The sequence below is a fragment of the Hippoglossus hippoglossus genome, chromosome 7, assembly GCF_009819705.1.
Source record: "Hippoglossus hippoglossus isolate fHipHip1 chromosome 7, fHipHip1.pri, whole genome shotgun sequence".
NCBI lineage: Eukaryota > Metazoa > Chordata > Actinopteri > Pleuronectiformes > Pleuronectidae > Hippoglossus > Hippoglossus hippoglossus.
In genome coordinates, this window is record NC_047157.1 from 14312689 (window position 1) to 14334229 (window position 21541).

General features: G+C 42.9%; 1 protein-coding gene across 2 annotated transcripts in view; it reads right to left on the minus strand.

The window, feature by feature from the left end:
- Nucleotides 1–21541, minus strand: part of cpne5a (copine Va) — a 68468-nt gene that overhangs the window by 18150 nt on the left and 28777 nt on the right. For both annotated transcript variants that reach the window (XM_034590725.1, XM_034590724.1), the window contains 7 exons: nucleotides 14115–14178; nucleotides 9354–9457; nucleotides 8991–9095; nucleotides 5889–5930; nucleotides 5513–5588; nucleotides 3003–3056; nucleotides 2386–2447 (listed from right to left, as the gene is read on the minus strand). In XM_034590725.1, the coding sequence (XP_034446616.1) occupies nucleotides 2386–2447; nucleotides 3003–3056; nucleotides 5513–5588; nucleotides 5889–5930; nucleotides 8991–9095; nucleotides 9354–9457; nucleotides 14115–14178 (507 nt within the window). The remainder of the gene's footprint in view (nucleotides 1–2385; nucleotides 2448–3002; nucleotides 3057–5512; nucleotides 5589–5888; nucleotides 5931–8990; nucleotides 9096–9353; nucleotides 9458–14114; nucleotides 14179–21541) is intronic.

Genomic DNA, 21541 nt, shown 5'->3' on the forward strand with positions numbered 1-21541 from the left:
GGGAACAGACCAACCAGACAGATCTGGGACGCGCAAACATCAGTAGCAAAGCAAACTAAACCAGGGCAGCTGCTGATCCACCGAGGAACATTTCCATATGAGACAGGTCGTCCTCCCTTAATTAAACTGTCGGAAATCTTCTCCATATTTTATCAACGGCATCCATATTCATTCGCACTGCAGTTGTGGCTCCGGACAAGATGGTCTCCTCTGGGGCCACACTGAACTCACATGTTAAACATCCCAGGCATCTCAGTAGCTTCAGGCAATAACCCTGAAGCGCTTGTGCTGCAGGAGAGGATAAATCAGAGGAGCCAACGTAATGCACGTATTAAATCTCACTGCATTGATTTTCGACCTTATTTTCACGCATTAGTCACAGCCAGAGCATTTCTACAATGCCCACAACATTCACTAATGTTCTCCGTGCTGCTGGTTAACTCCCACTATTGACTGCTATTGTAATGCTGCATCTGTGAAACAGTGAAACTTCAGACAGAGTTCAGCAAAGTGACCTCAATGTCTGTTAGCAATGTTCTGCTAGAAAAGTTTGTGCTCAACCAAACAAAACAAAGAAAAAGATAGAATATTCTTTCCATTCATTTTTTTTTCTTCCAATAGTCTAAAGTCAACAGTTGAGGAACAGATAAGGGAATGACATCATTCAAATTTCTCCAGGTATATATTTACGCAGCAGTAAGTACTTTTCTTACGCCGTTTTCAGACACGACCTCCAGAGGATGTCAATGAGAATCGGGTCCAGACTTTCTCCACAGTTTGCCTTTCACACATGCACGACACAGCAGGTTCTTTAGTCAGACACGTTCCCAACAACACAGAAATCTCCGCAGCGTTCAAGTGAGGTGAGGTGCAGCAGGCAGAGGCAGGATGTAACAGATTTTATTCCACTGTGGACATCACATGTTTTTGGTTACAGCACATCGACACCAGCGTCAGCCCGTATCAGCAGAAGCTCTCTTGACATTTTTTGTCAGTGTCCTCTATGTGTAAGGCTATTTCATCCTTTTTGTTTTCTCATGCTCGTTTCTCACAGCGCCTCCTCCTCCTCCTACGGACTTTCTGCAGACTGTACACCAGGGGACTGGCTGGAGAAAGTCCACAGAAACTCCAGAGACTTTAGACGCCCAGGCCACTGTGATGCACCATGCACAAAAAAGCAACGTCAGCATCTTCCAAACACTTGCACCAAGGAGCTAATATATATGTGACAATGATTTATTTTAGATCTGAGTTGTGCTGCAGATGAGTCTCTGCTTTGTGAGTAAACGTGGCACTTCAAACCTCTTTCAAGATGAACAGTCCGTGCCAACAGGGACAGGAGGCCTGTTGGTTACTATAAAGTTGCTGCAGAGCAGAATTTATCTGCTAAATTTTTTATCTGCTCCTCTTCAACAAAAGTGGCCTGTCAGTTTCTGCTGCGTTTGACAGGCAAACCCCAAATGTTACTTTAGCTTCTAGAGTTTCGATGAAAACACCCATCATTACTTTGGGACAGTGTAATGATGCGATCATGGCACTGGCGGTAGAGACGTTAATAATGTCATCAGGATAACTAGTTGTATGGTTACATGTGATGCATCCACATTTATTAGATTTCAGGCACATCAATAGTAGTCACAGCGAAGTCAACTATAGCAGAGCTTTCACAAAAATCAGTTTCCCAGTCCTAATTACATTTTGGATGTCAATGTGAATCACACCCTGAAACTTTAAGCATAGCATCGTTTCCTGAATAACCAGAAATACATGATGCTGAAGCGTTTTGACAGACAACAGAGAGCACTAGCACAGAATGGACATGAACAACACCAGCAGCTAAATTTATCTTTCATGAACAACAGACAAAGTGCAGGAATTCCTGTTCTATAATGTAACTAATGATGTTTTTGTGATCTACTTGTTATTAGCATTTCACACAGTATGACACAGTTCAATGTATAAAGACATAAATATGATGAAAAGTGATATTTGTATGTGGCCTACATTTGCTGATTTTTCCAATAAAAAAGTTATCGGTTCTTAAAATGACATCTACTCTTCCTTTGGTTAATTTGTTTCTCAGTGTGTGTACACTGGAAGTTGTGTGGAAGTTGTCGAAGTTGTCGAAGTTGAACCACGGTTGGTTTCCAAACACAAAAAAAACAACTCAGATGAAGGTGAGAACAAACTCCTAGTGTCAAACTTTGCACATAAATCATTTTGCACAGTGAAGCTCGGGTAACAATAAGAAAAACTAATTTTAGAGCGGAAAATCAAATTATATGATGTCAGACTTTGAGTTATTGCTCAAATTAGGGAGCCTGCCGCAAAGGTAGACAACATTAACATAGCGTGTCCTCATGTAAACAGACGAACTAGACTCACCCTCCTTTAATGTAATCCAGGAAGGTGTGCTCCGACTCCACACTGAACGACAACAAGGACACCTGGGAGAGAGAAGGTCCAAACAGATAATGTCGTGCTTGGTGATTAAGGAATATCAGAATCTACCAATTTACACAATGACACTGACCTCAGAGCAAACAACCCGCAAAATGACTCGCCCAGGCAGAATGATTCTGACTCCTGAGCCGCGTATAAGCATCGCAATCACTGAGAGCATCAGTGTGACTGCGCACTGATGGATGCTCAGTGTGACGGATAACTAGCCACAGATTTTAATTACAGCGTCAGCCAAACATTAAGGCAGTGACAAAGCTGTGGCTAATATATACATAAAAAAAGTCTTCAGTGATACGACCCAGACGAATGTCACTTTAAGCATTACTGCTGATTTGGTTCTCATCCCGTCTCCGGTCATGAGAATGTTTTTTCATCTACTTAGATTCACTGTCCGGATCAAAAGCTCCGAGACTGGGGAGGGAACAAAAACATTTAACAGAGCTGAACTGCCTCATGCCTCCACTTAGAGGAAACATCCAGCTGAGGAGAGCCGGGGTGTGAGTGTAACGGGGAGTTTGCTCTTATCTTAGAAGTCTCACCGTCCCAGAGTTGATGTATCTCTTTTTCTTTATTTTCTTCTTGGCATTCATCACCTGGTGTGAAGGAAGAATGAAAAAAATGAAATAAAAGGTTAAGGGGAATGTAAACTTGCAGCACAATTCTTTTTATCCGCCCTTGGGCAAGTAATAAAAACATCTTTGTCCTCTTACTCCACGTCTGTGAGGGTAATGGTGCATATGGACTGAATCCAATAACTGCACCGGGTGAGAATGAGATAGCATTGATCATGGCCAGCAGCAGATTTTTCTGGGGGTTATTATTATAAGCACCTGTATTGAGCTGTACATTTTACATGCATATTATCAAGCTTGGGGGTGGTGGATCACATGTCCCATATCTTTTCCCAAACCATTTATTTGTCATAAACAAAATGGCAAACCCACACAGACTGAATTATAGCTGTAAAAGTGCAAATTAACAGGTGTGCAATAAAGTGTAATGTGCGCAAAAACATGCACGAATATAGGGGCGATAAGATGAGCTGATAAAAGCGCTATCTGCTGTGACTTAATGATGTGACAGTTAACTATCCGAGTCAAATATCTCTACTGCTCATTCATTCTGTGGGTCTGCACACAAGTCGGAGGGAAAGTGTAAAATATAATATAGATACAGAGTAAAATCCTCCTCTCTGCAGGCTCCACTCCCCCATTCTGCCTCTGTGATGATGCCTCAGCACCGCGGCCGCCGCTCGGTCACAACCAGGTTTGCATAATGTCACATAGGCATCACCCCAAATTAAACCAGCCTCCGTTAGCATTAGTGCGCTGTCGTATCGACTCACATAGCTAATGTTTGCAGGGCTCGTGCATGTCAGGTTTGGGTACACAGGGATCTGCAGAGAGGCGAACCCTGTGACCTATTCAAAGTCTTTATTTGTCAGCTGTGAAAAGGTGGCTTCATGTAGTCGTTGGCCACATCCTGAAACTGCTTCGAGGCCAATGACCTGGCTCAGAGTGCACAGGGAAACGGCTGTGTTTCATTTTCTGATTAAAATACAGACAGGCCCGGTGAAGGGTAATGGATGCACCTTTTTCTGACCTCCTAGCGGGGCACTCACTCATTCTGCCTTCCTCTCCGTCTGTCCCTCTGTACCCACCATCTTTTCCCCGACTCACTCTGTTCACTGCCCTTTTCTCAAGCCAGCGCCATGACTAATTCAGAGGCTAATGTAACATGGCAAGTGTTTTAATGAGCAGGGAGTGACAGCAGCCTCCCAGCGCTTAACAGTAATACACAATATGACCCTCGGAGGACCATCCCAAAAAACTCTAATCAGCAGTACAGTTCGGTTGCATTCCCATTTGTATTCTCACCACGGCAACACACCCTTTCTCATCTGGTCTACTGCGACACTTAACGCTTAATGTTGGGTAGGACAAGGAGAGACAGAAGAGGCTCGCTGCTAATTTCAAATAGGCACAACGAGGCTCAAACAACCAAGGCCCGGAGAGTTTCCATTCATTAAACTTTGGATAACAAGACCTTGCCGAGCCAAAGGGCAAACTGATTTGGTCTAAAGTGGAAGTAGTTTTCTCCCACTGGCACAGAGAAGGTTGAGCATTAGGTGGTTTTGTGCCCTTGCAGGAGAACCTTTGTTCCAAAGGTGCAAGTTGGTTCATTAACTAATGCAGTGCCCGTTTTCTTAAACCTGTTTTCTTGGCCTGTGGTGATGCTGGTCGCTGCTTTCTATCTGAAACTGTGTTGTGCAGTAATTGAGATGTGTGAAGTAAAGACCTGCTGCAGGACGGAAGAATCTTGAAGACGCGCCACCACTGCTGCACAAAGAGCTGTTCAACTGTTTATTCAGTGAAGCTTGACTCAGTATGCAGAACCCCGAACTGGAGAATAAATTGTCATTGCAGTTGTTGTGATCAACGTCACTTATGTTGATCACAACTGTCCTAGCTGCCACTACTACAGGTGCCAGTTGTCTAATATTGGACACCTCGCTTGTCCAGATCGCATCAAATTTGACCCTGCACTTTCTCATTTAACAATATACATTCCAAGTGTGACGCTGATAAGATGAATGGTTCTCAAGATATGTGAGCACCAACCAGTGCAGTTTCCATCGACATACATTTTTTTCTAAATTCAAATAAAGCTAGAGTGACCTTTGAGCACTGAATGTAATCAGTTCATCAGTGAGTCCAAGTGGATTGTGCCACATGTAATAAAATATCCTATAAGCAGACCTGAAAAAAAATTTGGATTTTGGACCTTTGACCTATGACCACCAAAATGTAATCAGTTCATCCTTGAGTCCAAGTGAATATTTGTACCAATTTTGAAGAAATTCCCTCAAGGCATTCTTAAGATATCCCCTTTACGAGAATGGGACGTACGGGCAGGGAGAACAAATTGCCTCCAGCCACCAGCTGTCGCAGCCAAAATGAAACGTGCAACATCAATCACTGTTTCACATAAAGCTCATATGTTCTGAGAGGAAACTGAGAGACTGTTGTTTTCCTTTGCCTTCACTCACCTCATAGACATTTAACTGGCTCTGACCTCGACACAGCTCTTTGTAGCTGGTGGTTAATTCACCGATGAAGTCGTGGCTGGAGGAAGGTGAGAGAAAAAACTGCCTCACATGCTGGTCATTCAGATACAGTCACAATACTGTCCAGTAAAATACAATACTGAGAGGAGAAACACCACAACCACTGTAGTGATGTAATAATCAGTTTTAATGAAAAACTAATAGCAATTAAAAAAAGTAAATATTTTGATTGTGGGCAGGGTTTTTATTGTTTCTAAAAAAATGTAAATGTAAATCACAGTTAAAGGAGAAACTCACCAACATGAGAAAAACACCACAAATGGCTTTTTAACTATAAATGTTTGTGTGAGTGCGTTACCTCCCATCTCTGTCCCAGTCATACACTTCCACTTTGATCGTCCTGTAAAACAAATCAAACAGAGGACACGGTTTGTGTGACCACCTTTTACAATGAACACATTTGTCAGCCAGTACCTGAAAGTCCTTGAGGGGAAACTTCCCAGACAACACTTCTGAAATGACCAAGTCTCAAAACACGCTATCAAAGCTCATTGTAAGTGAAGGTTGAATAAAATCAAACGAAGCGAGTCTGCTCTGTCTTGCACAGAAAAGTAATAATATAATGGTTCTGATGATATAATGGGGTTGACAGTTTCATATATCTTTGAAGCTAGACTGTGTTGCGCACTTCTGCAGTTTTTTGTCTCAGTCAGTCTGGCATCAAAAGAGGAAAATCAAGGAAGGTTTGACTTTTTAAAGAGAATGGGTAAACTGGCATCAAGGATTTTAATGAATTGTTGACTTTGTGTGTGTCACAGCGGAGCGAGCACGTTGATAGAGTTGCTAACTTCTGCGCACAAAGCCAAAGATAGAGAACTAACCTCAAGGGAGGGAGCATATTTTACAAGTTCCTGAAATAAGTTGGAATGCAAGATATCAAATAGGAAAGCCTGGGAGAATTCACTGAGAAGGAATAAAGAGCTTCTCTCTCTCTCTCTCTCTCTTCTGCTCAATCTGACAGAAAGATCAGTATCTTGTCCCCCAACTCCTACCCCTCCCTCCCCTTGGGCTGCTGTCAATCATGTGTCGATGGCTCCGGGAGGATGCCGGGTGATGGAGGGCTGCCCTGTAAATGTGACCTGAACTCATTCTGTCTGCACTCAACTTATCTATCCTACATAACACACGTGTGTGCGATCAATGTCGAGCAGAGAGAGATGAGACAAGAACTGTACCGTGAATCTGTGCTTAAAACACTCTGTGCCTCATAAAACTGACAACAAAACACAAATCAGACAGATATTCAGAGTCAGTGACAGAAAATGATCAAAGCCTCCTCCGAGTACTGGTCGACACTTGGGGCTAGTGTGTCAGATGTTTCTCGAGCGATGTGATAGTCACCATCTACTTCTCTGATGTAATTTCTTTACAACTAATGATCTTAGATGCAGCACCAAGACATGATCCAATCTACTGCAGAAGATACGGAGAATTAGTCCCCAGATCAATATCATTTTGCTGCACTCGCAGTGGAAATATGAGCGATTTCACTCCCTGACAAGAGATTTGACTGATTAACATGAGGCAGAGCTGTGATAGAGGAGCGATAACCATACCAAGGAAAAGTGATGTGGAGCACATAACATGAGGCTTCTCTGTGCTGGAGCACCGGCCATCATGTGATCTCCGTCCTTCTGCACCTTGGACATCATGGATCTGGATCTTCATTCTCCCAGAGACTCATCCTAACTCCATTCTGACCTGGTATTAACTTCTGTCTCACGTGATCACAAGCGGGCAACTCAACGTACTAAGTACTAATAAGCAAAATGCAGATCCGACCTCTCCGGCCACATTCCTTTTCACTGTGAACGTAAGTGATTCCTGGGCCACCCTGAAGAAACGCCTCCTCAGACTTAACTTTCAGAATGAACCAGAAATATATTTTTATTCTTCGCACTGTTTTCCAAGTATTGATTTATTTGTGGCAGCCCGCCCAAATATCAACATTGACCGCCACTTATTGATTTTCAATTTTTTGTTACTATTTCAAATGGATGGAAGCCTTTTTCATTGTAAAGCTGAGCACGGCGTATTGATTCACTCAGCATCTCCTCACCCTGTTCCTTCGTCTCCCTCTAACACAAACAAACACACACACCCACACACACACATTGACAATGGACTCATCAGTCAAAGTCAGTCTGGCTACAAACAATAACACATTTTGTCTTTGCAAAAAGTAATGATGTACCGGTTTATTTCCTTTACAGCAGGGAAGGGAAATCGGATCACAAGTGGCCATTAGAGACGCCTGAGGAGACACCATCTGATGCCATGTGTGAACTGACGTACTTAGAGCTGTCAAACTGCGACTGGCTCACCCAAGATGCATGGTAATGGCTGGTATGAACAGAGCTTATGTCATTGATGGATCCACATTCTTCACATCTGTTTCCACTTTAGTCAACTTTTATTCAAGGGAAGTAGGATAGAGGCCAGTGAGGTGGTGATTTTAGACTTTATAAATTAAACTGAAAATATTTAAAGAATACAAGAAAAAACTCAGGAGCTGATTTTTGGAAATTTGCAATATCTTTAAACTGGAGAAGGCTGTGCGTTTGACAAAATGCCTGAGTCAACTGTGGGTCAGAACCAATGCAATGATTTCATGAGCCACAAGAATTTGATTTGCTGCAAAATTTGTTGAGTTAAATCTTGCAGCAACTCATATCAACTGTAGATATTTCATATGAAAACCGGGGAGACGATAAATTGCTATAGATTTCCCTTGCCATCAAAATCCTCAAAGGGAATCAAGCATCTTTCATGCCTCTGCACCATCTGTCTGACCCAATTAGCTTCTGCGGGCAGGTGAGCAGAGACGGGATCCAAGCGAAGAACCTCTGGTTGACACCGAGCGTGGTGAGAGGGGGAGATTTGAGGTGTTGTTTGATAAGTTGTGCAGACTCTCATGGCTGCCTGGGTCAGCACACACACACACACACACACACTCTCAACATCTATAGAACGACACAAGTACAGAAACTTCTTCTTCCATTCGTCTCGTTTTTTATTTCCCTGCCAAAACTCTCTCTGCTCCTCAGGTGTCCCACGAGGCTCCTTTGCTCTGAACAGATTCAGATATGATAGGAGATGCCATCAGGAGCATGAAACGCTCTCAAAGCCCCTTGCCACTTGAAGGCAAATCAATGAACAACCAGGCCAGGCAGCGTGTACACAGAGTTAGGCCTTTAATAATTCTGTATTTCAGCAGCAGATAAAATAACAGTAGAAAATCAATGCTGTCTAAATTTGACGCACCCTTCCCTACTTTCCCTAAGTTCCAATACCTGCATATTGGAACTTGCTGTTTTGATTTCCACTGAAAAAAAAAAATCAAGCTGCATGCGAGTGTGTGCGGGCAGAACATTTTATTGTACATCATCACTCATCCTACCTGTTGTAGTCTCCATTGCAGAGCGCTCTGACGGGGATGGAGAAGGGCTGCCACACAGGGTTCAGCGTGTTCTTCATCACCTCGGTCTTGTGGCAGATGGTGAACCTGGAGACTCAAGGTCATCAGGAATTTGAAATCCTAATACGCACAGCTCTAAGAAAATACCCAGCGATAAAAATCTTCCCACTGCCGCCTGCTTTGGATGCACATCTGCATAAATCTATATCTGTATGCAGTTCAAGGGAGCTCAATCTAATTCTCTCATGGGTGCTGCTCCTTTGAAATCCACACCACCCTCCTACCTGGCTTTGATAAGTCAAAATAAAAAAACCACTGAGGAAGAGAAAAGAGATGCAAACTCACGTGCCGTCCTCGTTGCTTCTGTAGAAGACCATGAAGGGGTCCGATTTTCCAAAAAAGTCCTTTTTATCCAGTTTGTTGGCACAGAATTGCATGGTGGAGTAATCCTACAGGGGGAAACAAAGAAATTCTCAAAAATGAAAAGCAAATGACATTGTAAATCCACGCTCCTGCCGATGTTGTTTGTTTATACACGCTGTGTGCCAAGATATAAAAGCACTGAAGCACCAAATCAAAGCAGAGTGCTGACCAATTCCTAATGTGAGCAGAGCAAATCCAGCCAGTGGCCCCTATGTTTCCAAAACCCGCAAATGCACTCATTACCATTTCTTTATTATGCAACTGCTGCACAAAAGCAGCGGATGGGATAAGGAAAATCAAATTGAAAATACCTTGTTGTGCTGCATGTAATCATAATAATAGTATGAGGGAGCGTGCAGGGGCAAAGTAATGGATTCTAAAACCCTGCCCAGGGAAAAAAAAGGGGGGGTTTTAGTAAAAAGGATGTAGAGGGTGTGAGTGCAGCTAATGATACATTAGAAAGGCTAGTATTAGCATAATTATACTCATTTAGGCAGTATTTCAATGTGTGCTTCTATTACAAGGACAATGGACATGCCCTGTAATGCCTTTGGTTCCAGATAGTCTTCCTGTGGTCAAGTTAATATTCTGCATCTGTGTAAAGTGATGAGGCTGCACAGTGGCCACAGACTGGACAGGTAAGAAGCAGGAGAAACTCTGCAAAGTGTCCCTGGAAGCCATTACAGGATATTTTAGAAACTGTCGCCCCGGGAACATGCTGCATCTGCAAGTCAAGTGTGTTAATCATCAAATGCTAAAGCCTGAGATGTGATATCAGAAGACATTCACAGCTCTCGGGCTTTCAGGGATTGAAGTGCAGCCATTAGATGGGAATCAGCATGGTGCCGGGCAGGGCCTTTATCGACTGCTTTGACCCACATCAGTGCGGTGCGCACTGCCTCTGACCTAACACTCACTAACCCCCCATCATGTCACTTTATGCCTTGGACACAGACCAGCTTCTATTTCTGAGGCAATCACCACCAGGGAGGATGGATGACGCTGCACAGATAAACAGTGATTATACTCATCAATTAATTCTACTCACATTCTGCTGAAAATTGAGCTAATTTGATTATGTGCTGTCTCTAATCGTGCATTGTTTCCAACTAATACTGTGGAAATATTGGAACAGAGGCAAAGTAACGGGCTGATTAAACTGTCATTTGAGGCTCCAAGTGCTGCTGCATATCTAATTTCATCTCCTACTGTTATTTTCTGTTTCTAACCAGTGTACAGGAAGAAGGGAGCATTTTAATGGATAATTGTTTTCCCCAGTTTGTGCAGTTGGATATGGACCAGCCACGTTATAGAGGAAACAGCTGTGTATTTTGTACCTGAATCTCTCCCTTGATATCTTTCCCAGGAACATCTCATTTGCCCAGCAGGGCTTGTTTTGTGGATTTAAAAAAAGGTAAGATATTATTGAAGTGAACTTTGCATAGGTCACTTATCAACGTCTTTTAAAATAGCACCACCCTATAACTGTCCTGCTTAGCCCTGACACAGCCTCCGCAATTACACTATCATGGTAACACGGCGCCTCAAGCCTTCATTAGGCACAGATAACACACACCAGCCTCGGTGCCAAGCAGTGTTTTCTCATTAAGTGGGAAAAAAGGCAGAACATTAATTTCAGCCACTGAGGTTCAGGAGCAGAGGGGGAATACTGAGAGCAGACTGCATCCTCCATGCCCGTCTCTCTGCTCCACCAAGATATCGCCGCATGGGCTACGTGGCAGAGCAATGCACTCCTTTCAGAACGTGGGAGAGAATCCATGTTAGAGGAGCTTATAACAACCTTGAGATCACATAGTGAATCACCAAACGAGGGGCGAGCAAGAGGATTATTGGAATCAGAAATGTACACAATCCCTTTGTATGGATCAAGCTTTGTTCCATTCAGTTGCCTGTAATGACTGAAAGCCTCAGGTGAAGGACTTTCTTGTCCGTCTAAGAAACAGTTTTAGATATATAACAAAAACACAATGAAGGTAACAGTAATAAGCTCAACTTCATTTTCTGCATGCAGCGATAAACTTAAGGATACATGTTCAAGGAAAACACAACATACAAGCCAATACATCAGTGGTAATTGGACTTAGTGTAAGTTGATAGTAAGCTGGTGAGTGTGTATACTGTACATATTCTGCAGAGGCACCTAAATATTTTATATTATTTTTATGGTCGAGTTTTCAGGAGTCTAAGAATAAAGGCTGATATATTGACCATAGACTATAAAGATGGATGACATGTCTCCATTTCCTCCCACTTTCCAGAAACAAAGCTAAAATATATTGGATACGAACGCTGCCATGGTGCACATTTGTCTCCTGAGTCTGCAAAGTAACGATTGGGGGATGGAGCACCATTACTGAGGTCCCATCAATACACAAGCTTGACCAATGACAAGTCAGTCTCAGCTGTCAATCATGATGTTACACCCCGTTTTCTAGCATAAAATAACTCATTAAAACCAAACTAACTTAGCACTTCAGTGTGACAGGACATACCTAAAATGAGTGAAACCATCTTTGAGAAAATGTCTTTTCTTTTTTTGTGTCTATGTCCCATTAATTACATAGAGTAGGCTGGATTTATAACTTATACTTCAAGCAGCCACCAGGTGGCGATCAAGGCGCTTTGACTTCACCTGTGTGCAGCCGTCCTGTCCTCCATCTTTATACACAGTCTATCAACAGATTGAGAAGCTGAGTTTGAAGAGCATTTGTGATTTTGGATTATATAAATAAAGTGTAGTTGACCATGTATATTTTCATATATACTGAACAAGACTTACACTCATCCTAATACATAAACATGAAGGAATAAACCTCTCCGTGGTTCACTACTGTTAAACGTAAAGTGTTAACGTAGATTTAAATCAGCCGGAGCTGCGGCTGGACAGTGAGAAGGATGAGAGAGGGAGCCAGCCGCTGCTCAGCATGTCTCATGTGCCAGAGATAACAGCAGCCAAGAGGCAGACTTTTATCCATGCAGAGGCTGCTGCTCAGTCTAATGATACCTGGCAAATCCACCACCATGAGGTGAGAGCCAACCTGCCTCTCAGATAACGCTCCCTGCAGAACTTCCCCTCTGCTGGTTACAGTTTCCTCCAAACATGAGTTACAGTGTTTACCTCAGGTGATGCAGTAACTCTGCTGCCTTCATTTATTGGCCACAGATGGATACGATAAACAGCATCCCGATGAATGGCACCAAATCCAAAACGCTATAATTCACAAGTGTGTGAACGGTACTGACAGTGATCTCTCTTTTCTTTCATGTCATCATCCTGTTCTCTACTCAAGCCGGAGGTTTTTCCCATTCAGGGTTAAACTCTGTAAACAGGGCAGGTGTGGAGTGACACGTCAAGTCTGTGTCTCTCTAATTGAGTCTGGGAGAAAGGAAATGGTCATTTGAACCAGCGATGATCATTTGCATTTATATTACAAAATCGCCTCTTGAAGTGGTGCTTTCAGGGGACAATGCTAACTCCTATCATCGCAGATCCAATGCACCTGATGACTCCCTGCAGCCCCTCAACGACTCTGAGCACTGACGCTTCGATCCTGCAGGACAGAACGAGTAACGGCCATCACTGCAGATTTATTACCAGCACGCCTTTTCTGTCAGGGGACTGGTTTTTTTTTTGTCAGGACACAAAATGATGCTGTTAGAGAAACTTCGATGAATCAAAGTCAAGTTTTTTCAAGTTAAACCAGGTGGATTTTACTCCACATGTAGGACAGGAAGTTACTACGCTCAGAAACATCAGATAATTACGTGTATTAATGTATTAGAGCATCATAAAATATTAATACACTCATTGCAGCGCAGTGATTTGCTTTACAGCCTCTGAGGGAGGCCAGTTGTTCCGACCAATAAGTCTTGGTACTTCCTCATGCTCCACTGGCAGCACTGCAGTGTACTGTGGTTATTTACTATCTTCATTTAGCAGCGCAGAGAGAAAGCCAATGGACATTAGTGGACACAGGTTATTAGCGAGGACTCAGGGATTAACACACCCAACGCCGGGGGGAAAATGCCCGCTTTAGTAATTGGAATGAATGTGGGCTCATTAAATAGCCATTCAAACTCAGAGCATATTCACTATGTACACAATTTCCAAATGACAAACGCTGCAGCACAGTGACATGGCGTATCCTGCTGGTTTAATGGGGACAGTTATGATACAATAGATATAACTGAAGTCGAAGCTATTAAACAACCCACTTCACTTCAGCAGGCTGGTGAAGAAGATTGCTCAACATGCATTATGCAGCTCACATAAAGTGCACAATTCCCCAAGTGTGTCACATACAATTTCACAGTGATATGCTATAATCTATCACCTATAGCGGATATGCTCAATTAAAGACTAATGCACCATTGTTGCAGGGCCCTTTTCAAATTAGATGAGTGAACATTGGACAACATGTATTATGAAGCGGTCTGTGTAATGCTTATTTGTTGCATTTTCTAGATGACAAATGAAAAATTTGTCAATTTAATTCAATTTGCCAAAATTGCATTTTTCATTCATCAATGTAAATTAAGGTTTTGGAGTTGTTTTTCCAATTTACCAGTTTTTACATGGGAAATTGAAGTGTCAAATTTCCCTGAGGCCATCACAGAAAGAGAATTCAGATATATACTTGTCAAAACTTTTTTTGGACTTACTCTGCAGTTTCCCAGCTCCTCGGCCGACAAGACAATGGTCCCACATTTCTTCCCAGGTATGCCACTGTGAAAACAAAAAAGATATGACTCACTCTTCAACAAAAGATGTTCACATCACAACCTGGAACATTTCCCTTCATCATTCTGTAGCTTAAATGTCCATACGCTGAGAAGGATTTTAATGTCTTCATGCGAATAATAATTATATTGAAAAAGATTAATGGTCATAAGAATTTTTCTTCTTTCCAATTTTTACATTTCAGGCAGAATGAAACTGACACTTTCACAGTCCTAATGAGCACATTATGTTGTTTCTCCTTTGTAACAAAACCATAAAAAAGTTATAAATCCTGCATTGTGGTTTTTTTTCAGCAAAATGTGCATAACAGCTGAGACACAGAACCCGTCTGATCCCTGTTTTCCAAAACCACACAGAGAATGTAAAGGCTCCGCCGGTCTGCGGTTGTTTACCACCGATTCCTGCTGCAGCAGATGATCAAGACGCGTCGCAGCAGAGCGTCGACACATCTCTGTGTTTCTGCACATTACCTCTTCACTCGCTTGTCATATCAACACAAAAACATTGCGTCTCGACAGAGTTAGTCCGAAACTTTATTTGGCTGTAATTTTCAATCTCGACAACTCTCGGCATCCTCTGAAGCCTTGAGAGGCAGCGAGCCCATTCCACCCAACACAGAACAACATATCTCCTTTCTGGTCGTGCAGCAGCACTCCAGCTGCTGACACTGCTGTCATCCCTCTGGATAAAGGAGGAAATTACACGGCAGTCCTGCTGCGGCCTTAGCAGGAGACCAATCGTGAGAAGGTCAGACTCGCTGTTGATCCTCATCAAGCTGTGACAGTTGATCAGACGGGCAGTAATGCTGGATTCCATAATGCTTAATGGGAGGTCGTCTGACTAGAGGAGCAGATGCTTGCATTATTTACAATTTAAAGCTCAAACCTGCCAAGGCTGAACTTGCAGTAATGGATATACAAGGAAACCTCAGCCGCTAGCAGACATGAGTTAGCATTTTCACATATGAAGAACGCAGCAGGAGATTCTCCAGGTCAGACACGTACAGAAAAATGTCCCGAGCGTTCGGGTGAGGGCTGGTGCTGCAGAAATTGCACCGCGAAAAGCTCTCAAATCTCATTGTTTTCCCAAGTTGACATCTTCATCTGTGTCTTCCACGAATATGACCACATTATTTTTGTTTGTTTGTTTCTTTTTAGTTTTGCGTCTGTTGCATGTTATAACCGTCATCGATGCACCCACTCGCCCGCGGTGAGTCCTCCGCACAATATCCTGCTGAATCCTCACAGGGACTCATTTGGACATTTAATGGGGAGCTGGCAGGAAAATCTCAGGAGAATGTAAGAGCCACTGACACAGACATTCTTACATACAGCTCCTCTAGAAAACTTTAGGAGAATATCAGGAGTTCCGTGCATGTCTGAAAGCAGCTCCATAAGATACAGCGTCCGTTTATTTTCTTTATTATCTCCTTTAAGATAAATGGCCTTTAAGATAAATGGCACGGGATGTTTTCCATTAACCTTTACTGGCCACTCTTGGGTTTTACAATCCAATAAGACACAGGGTGTAATGCATCATAAAAGCAACTGTCCACTGATGAATCAATTTCGATCGATGCATTAATATAAATCCTCTGAGCAAAGCGTCCAACCACAGCGGCTGCATGTGCAAGAGAATTATCACAGTCTTCGATGAGACCAGATTTTAAATGAAGAGGGCGCACACATTTCTTTCTCAGGCTCCATGTTCAGGCTCCATGGAGACCAATCTCAAGGTGAATTAACTGTCCTTGAATTATTGATGTTTCAGTCTGAGTTGCACACCATGCAGTCTGATGATGCCTCAAAGAGCCGTAAACCTCTCACTGACGAGGCCAGTAAACCCAGCACGGCCCACAGGTCTCCCTCAAGCCACAATAACGACCAAATCACCTTTCAAACTGGGAAATGATACCACGTGATTGGTTAAAAATCAGCTCCAAGATGCATTAGCTGCACCGCTCGGCTCTTATCTGCTGCCGAGACCAGAGCAGGTACCAAAAGGGCAAACGGCATTTTAAATGAAGCATGCGTAACTCAGCACGACATTTGCTCTGACAATGACTTAACTTAACTTGAAGAGCAAGCACTGAATGGATAATTACACTCCCTGTCGTTTATCTGTGGCCCTAGCTCCTTTTTATTGCCCAGGCTGGCTTTTTTTTTCCTCGCTCGATCTAACGGCCTCTGTACTGACGTGTGACTGTTGGGGATGAAATGTCCCGCATCAAGAGGCCTCATTCGCTGCCAGTTCCTCAGTGGGGAAAAGGCTTTGATGATGAAACCATGTGAAATGCGGTGCTGTGGTCCTCCTTCCTGCGCTATCAGCAGTGAGCGAGACCTACAGTCTGACTGCTGCGAGAAACTGACTGGCTTTAATCAGCTGCTCGAGTACATTTGTTCCATATTTGTCTCCACTGATCCTGCTGCAGCTCCAACGCTTGGATCTTCAAATGACTACGTTCAAACCACAGCAGGGTATATTGCGATGTTTAACAGTCGGGCAGACCCCAGCTGACCGACTCATGTCAACACAGCAATGTGACAGCTTCAGTGTTTCACGTTACATCAACAACAGTACAAAACACAAACTCTCCCTTTTCAGTATTGTGCTTTTCATTCTTTTTTGTCCTGTATGTGTATATCATTGTATCTTCTGACCTAGAGGGGGACGAGTCAAGTATAATCAACTAATGAGTTTTATATCAATAACAAGCAATATTCAAATTATACCCTAAACTGTATCATCATAGAAATCAGTCATTCAGTCAGTCTGTCTGTCTGTTGAAGGCATATCTCAAGAACCGTTCGTCTTATCGGCTTCACAGTTGTGTATTATTAAAGGCCCCTGGAAGTGCAGTATGAATTTGGTGCGATTCGGCCAATATTAATAAAGTTTGAATAAACAAGTGACCCGCACTGTGGCAGGAGAATGAAGTGGTACTGGCTAAATAAGCACGGTCACAACCTTAAGTGTATCTTAAGGAAGAAATGATGATCTATGCTATTCTGTTATTTCATTTCTACAAGATTAAATGTAATCTATAGTTGAGAGAAACAGTCGCGAAGAGCGGATCATTTTGCAGAAGCAGTAATGACGTCTAAATTCAGAGGTAAATGCAGACATTGAGTTTTGATGAGGTGGCCTTGTTCTGCAAAGACTGATGACTTCCTGTCGGCGTACAAGATTTCTGTGCTTACAGTGAATGATTAATGTGACATAATAAAGGAACTGAGACTTCCAGCATCACAGCAATCCAGGTGAGTAGTGACTTCACGAGCCACATGCCAAGTAGCTATGTGCTTAACACCACACTCAGTAATTCATACAGTCACCTACAGGCTTCCCTTGGCATTCGACTGTTCCGTATGGTCGTAGCCGATCCAATGCCTCGCTCTGATGTGCTCTAATGTGTCTTTGAAAACCTCCGCAGGCCTCGATATTTACAGTCAGATAACCATGTTGTCAGCGAGGCTACCTCAGTGGAGACAGAACTGAAGCAGAGCCCCGTGGCACCGTGTCGTCCTCCCCCACGAAGGGGATGAGAGGAAGCAATGCTCTTAGCTCACACTGAAGCAGAGTTAGCCACAGTCGTCTTGACAGATCCTCCTGTTTGATCAGGTCAATGGAAAGAGATCAAGCAGCATATTTCAGCATCACTACAATTGCTGGGCCAAAGTTTCAGATATTGCCGTTCTGCAGAATACCGATGAGAATACCCGGCAGAGGAGAGGCCAGTTGTTTATTCCTGTACAAAAGAAGCATCAAAGATCGTTGTGCATGACATTATATTATGGATATGCAGGCTCAATGTATGGGCTCTATAATTTCCTATCTAGGGACGGTAGCTGTTGCAAAATGGTGATTCACAACAGTCTACATTCTTCATTACCTTTCGCCGCAGAGGTGGGCGGAGGCTTTAAAGATTAAAGTCCGAAGAGGGGGAAGGAAGCGATTGTTGATGCCATTCACATTAGGTCATTAGGATGAGGAATGGTCTTGATATTTAACAACGCTGCAACGTGTCACGCATATGGAAGTGGGGGGAGGTTATCTGCTCGGCAAAATGAATGAGAGCTCAGGCAAAGGAAAAAGAGCTGCTGCAGGGTGGGTGAGCAAATGAGATGAAATGCCTGCAGTGTTACCGTGCTAAAGAAAACTGTTATTTTGCAGAGTGGTAGAAACCGTGACACTGTGCCATCTAAACTGATTATCCAGGTTTCTGAACCATCTCATAGTGGCTGAGATGGTGAGAAATGAAGAAATACCTGCAGTCATAAGAAACCTGGATACTGTTATGAATGGGGTTAATTTTCTATCTTTATTCAAGAGCAGGACTCATTGCTTTCATGTTTTCCGATTTTGTAATGTTTTGACTCAAAACCCAGCGCTCACACTCAAATAGCCCCTGCAAGTGCCCGCTCATTGTGGGAACCGTTGTGTTTCTCTACAAATTTTAAGGTCTCGACCTTCATTTCTTATGATTTGGTGCTCAAAATTGAACTGAATTGAATACCTTGTATTGTAATTCATTCATTTTTTTGCCATGGATTTTGTAAAAGCATTTTGTAACCTCGTTTAGATAAGTGCTCTACAAATAAAGCCTTAATTCTTTTCCCCCTCTGTGATTGGATTTTTTGTCTGTCTATAGTCCGTTCAAAATTCCCCAACCAAGAAGGCCAGGTGTATTGTTGACATGTAAAAAACAGGGATGTGATAAACCAGATTTAACGATTCTAAAATCCTGGTTACTTATATGGACGTACACACACACACACAAGTGTATTTTATTGGATCTGGTGTAATTGATTGGAGTAACTGAACCAAACTAGTTGAGTGACGGACCAGCAGAGACGGAGGGCAGGCAGATAATGGGGCTTTGTGCCACAGTAAACATGAGGGGTAGTAGTTCAACAGAATAGCACAAGGCTGCCAAAACTCTATATGGCTTCAAATGGGATTATAACCTTAATCCCTCTGATCTTCATACACAGTTCACACTTCATTGACTGGGGGAAAAAAGGAGAGCGTTAAAAGTGTAGTGTCTGATTCAGAAGGACACCAGAACACCCAGCTGTATTTCTCAGAGAGGAAAAGAGAACTGCTTCCTACCGGTGCTGCAGCATTGTGTTTAAAGCAGGTATAGCTAAAGGCAACCTGAGCGGAGGCTTTGAAGCTTTGTTAGAAATCAGCACAAAGCCAATAAACAGTGCAGAGAAATGTTCAGAGGAAAAGAATCTGTTTGCTTCTTTTTCTCCAGCGGAAATGTCGGGAGAGCATTTCATCACCGGCATATCATCCCTTTATTTCCCCTCTTGTCGTGTAATCTATAGTTTTGTCTTGTTTGGATACATTTTCTCTCGCTGTTGCACGACGACCATTATCACAACCTCAATGAAAGAAAACTCGTCTGGTTATGCGTTATGTGAATTCTGCTTTGCTCATACGCAAAGAATCAATATGAAATACAACTACATTTTGAGTGTATTCCATTTTTATGAGTGTGTAGTGATGTAATGAGGTCGTTGTTGACATTTTTATTACACAAATCACGGCCCGGGGCTTCAATCAGTATGACAACGTTTGATTTGTTGTGGAGGCCAAATCAATGAGATGTTCATCAACCACCTTCAAGTAAAAAAAAAAAATTGCTTTTTTTGACAAAATAGAGAGGATTAGACTTTCAATCAATTCAGAAATGTTCTCTGTTTTTAATTCCATCGCGTACTTTCATCCTTGTGTTTTCTCCTGCCAATGAGGAAACCTCTCTCTGGGGGACGTGACGAGCCCATTTCCCTCCCGCTGCAGCAAGAACAGAACATCCCTCTCTCCGTGAGGCCAGAAGAAGAGCCCACTTGTCTTTGTTATTACACAAATGATGCAAGTTGCATTTTATCCCGTTAACCCGCTGCAGGTGCAGGTGCATGACACCGAATCAAAGCCAATTTTCTGTTTATACCTGTCGGGTCATGAGGCCACGGCACCTTTGGCCCCCCTCCCCCTGGCGTGGCGGGAAGCGAATAATGGAATCCGTATCGCGTTGCGCTGGTCGGCCTGACCTTCTCTGCGGTAGTTACTGCTGAGACTATAGATTGCAAACTCAGTGCCGACAGATTGTTTTCAGCTGCTAAATAGATTAACAACTCGTAGTGTTAAACGTGGGGCAGCGAAGCACTCGTTCAGACTCCTCAAGGATGCTCTCTCCCACCTTTCCAGACGGGCAGATAGCTATGAAAGGAATGAACACAGTCTGCTCAGAGTGAAAAACAAATTAGTTAAGCTTATCTACTGTGTAAAAACCTCAGCTGCCCTTGTATGCACTTGCACCTGAGGCCTCTATTAATAGTGTGAAGCTAAAAATCCATTGCCTTATTATGTACAAATCTTTGAAAAAAAAACAAAACAAGACCTTTACCAAGTGGATAAATGAACTGCCTCTTTTCGCGGAAGAAAAAAGGCGAGATTTTTAGATTTTGTCCCTGAGGAGTCATAAACAGATCAATTCACAGTGTGAAGGCCAGGTGAAAAAAAAAAAAAACAGTTTGCTACAAGTGATGTGTTGGTGTTTTTGCCTCTTGTAGAACCCAAATGGTATCTATTAAGTTCCTGTTTCATTAGACAAAAGGGGCTCTCGTACAATCAGCAGAGCAGGAATACGCACAGAGAGAGGGGCCCTTGTTGATGCTCCGTCTCGGGGGCCAAATTGGCATTTAGCGAGGCAGCAGAATCTCCTAATTGTGTGTGATGTCCCGAAGCAGAGGACGCTGATCACTGTAAGCAGTTCGAAAAACACTTCACCTCCCAGTTAAGCATTATTGACAAACACGCGGCTAATCGGGCAAATAAACGCTATAGCTGCGTCTGTCTTTCTATCCACAGTGCTACTTGGATCAGTTTGATGAGTTTCTCTCACTCCCACTCGTTTAAATGTGGAGCACAGATGTTCAATCCAAAAGAACGGCTGCTTTGAAGCCTCCAGTCAGTCAGTCAGTCAGTCAGTCAGTCAGTCAGCGAACTACATTAACCAACAACTTTAAAAGAAGTCTCTGAAGTGGAGATGAGTGAACCGATGCCCTCCGCTTCTCCTGAGTGAACTTGTAGTGAGTCACGCAGCTGTGCTACTCGACACACCCAGTTTGACATCCTGTGAAGAGGATGCTATTACACACTCTTTCTTATTAAACAGAGATAAAACTGAAGTCGTTTTGGAGACAAGGTAAAAAGTCAGCGGCTCAGCTTCCACTACAACCAAAACCAGACATTCATTTTTCTGGCCACATTAACGCTATTACAATTGCTCTTATTACCACCTTAAGAAAATACCAAGAATTAAATAACTAATGCCTCA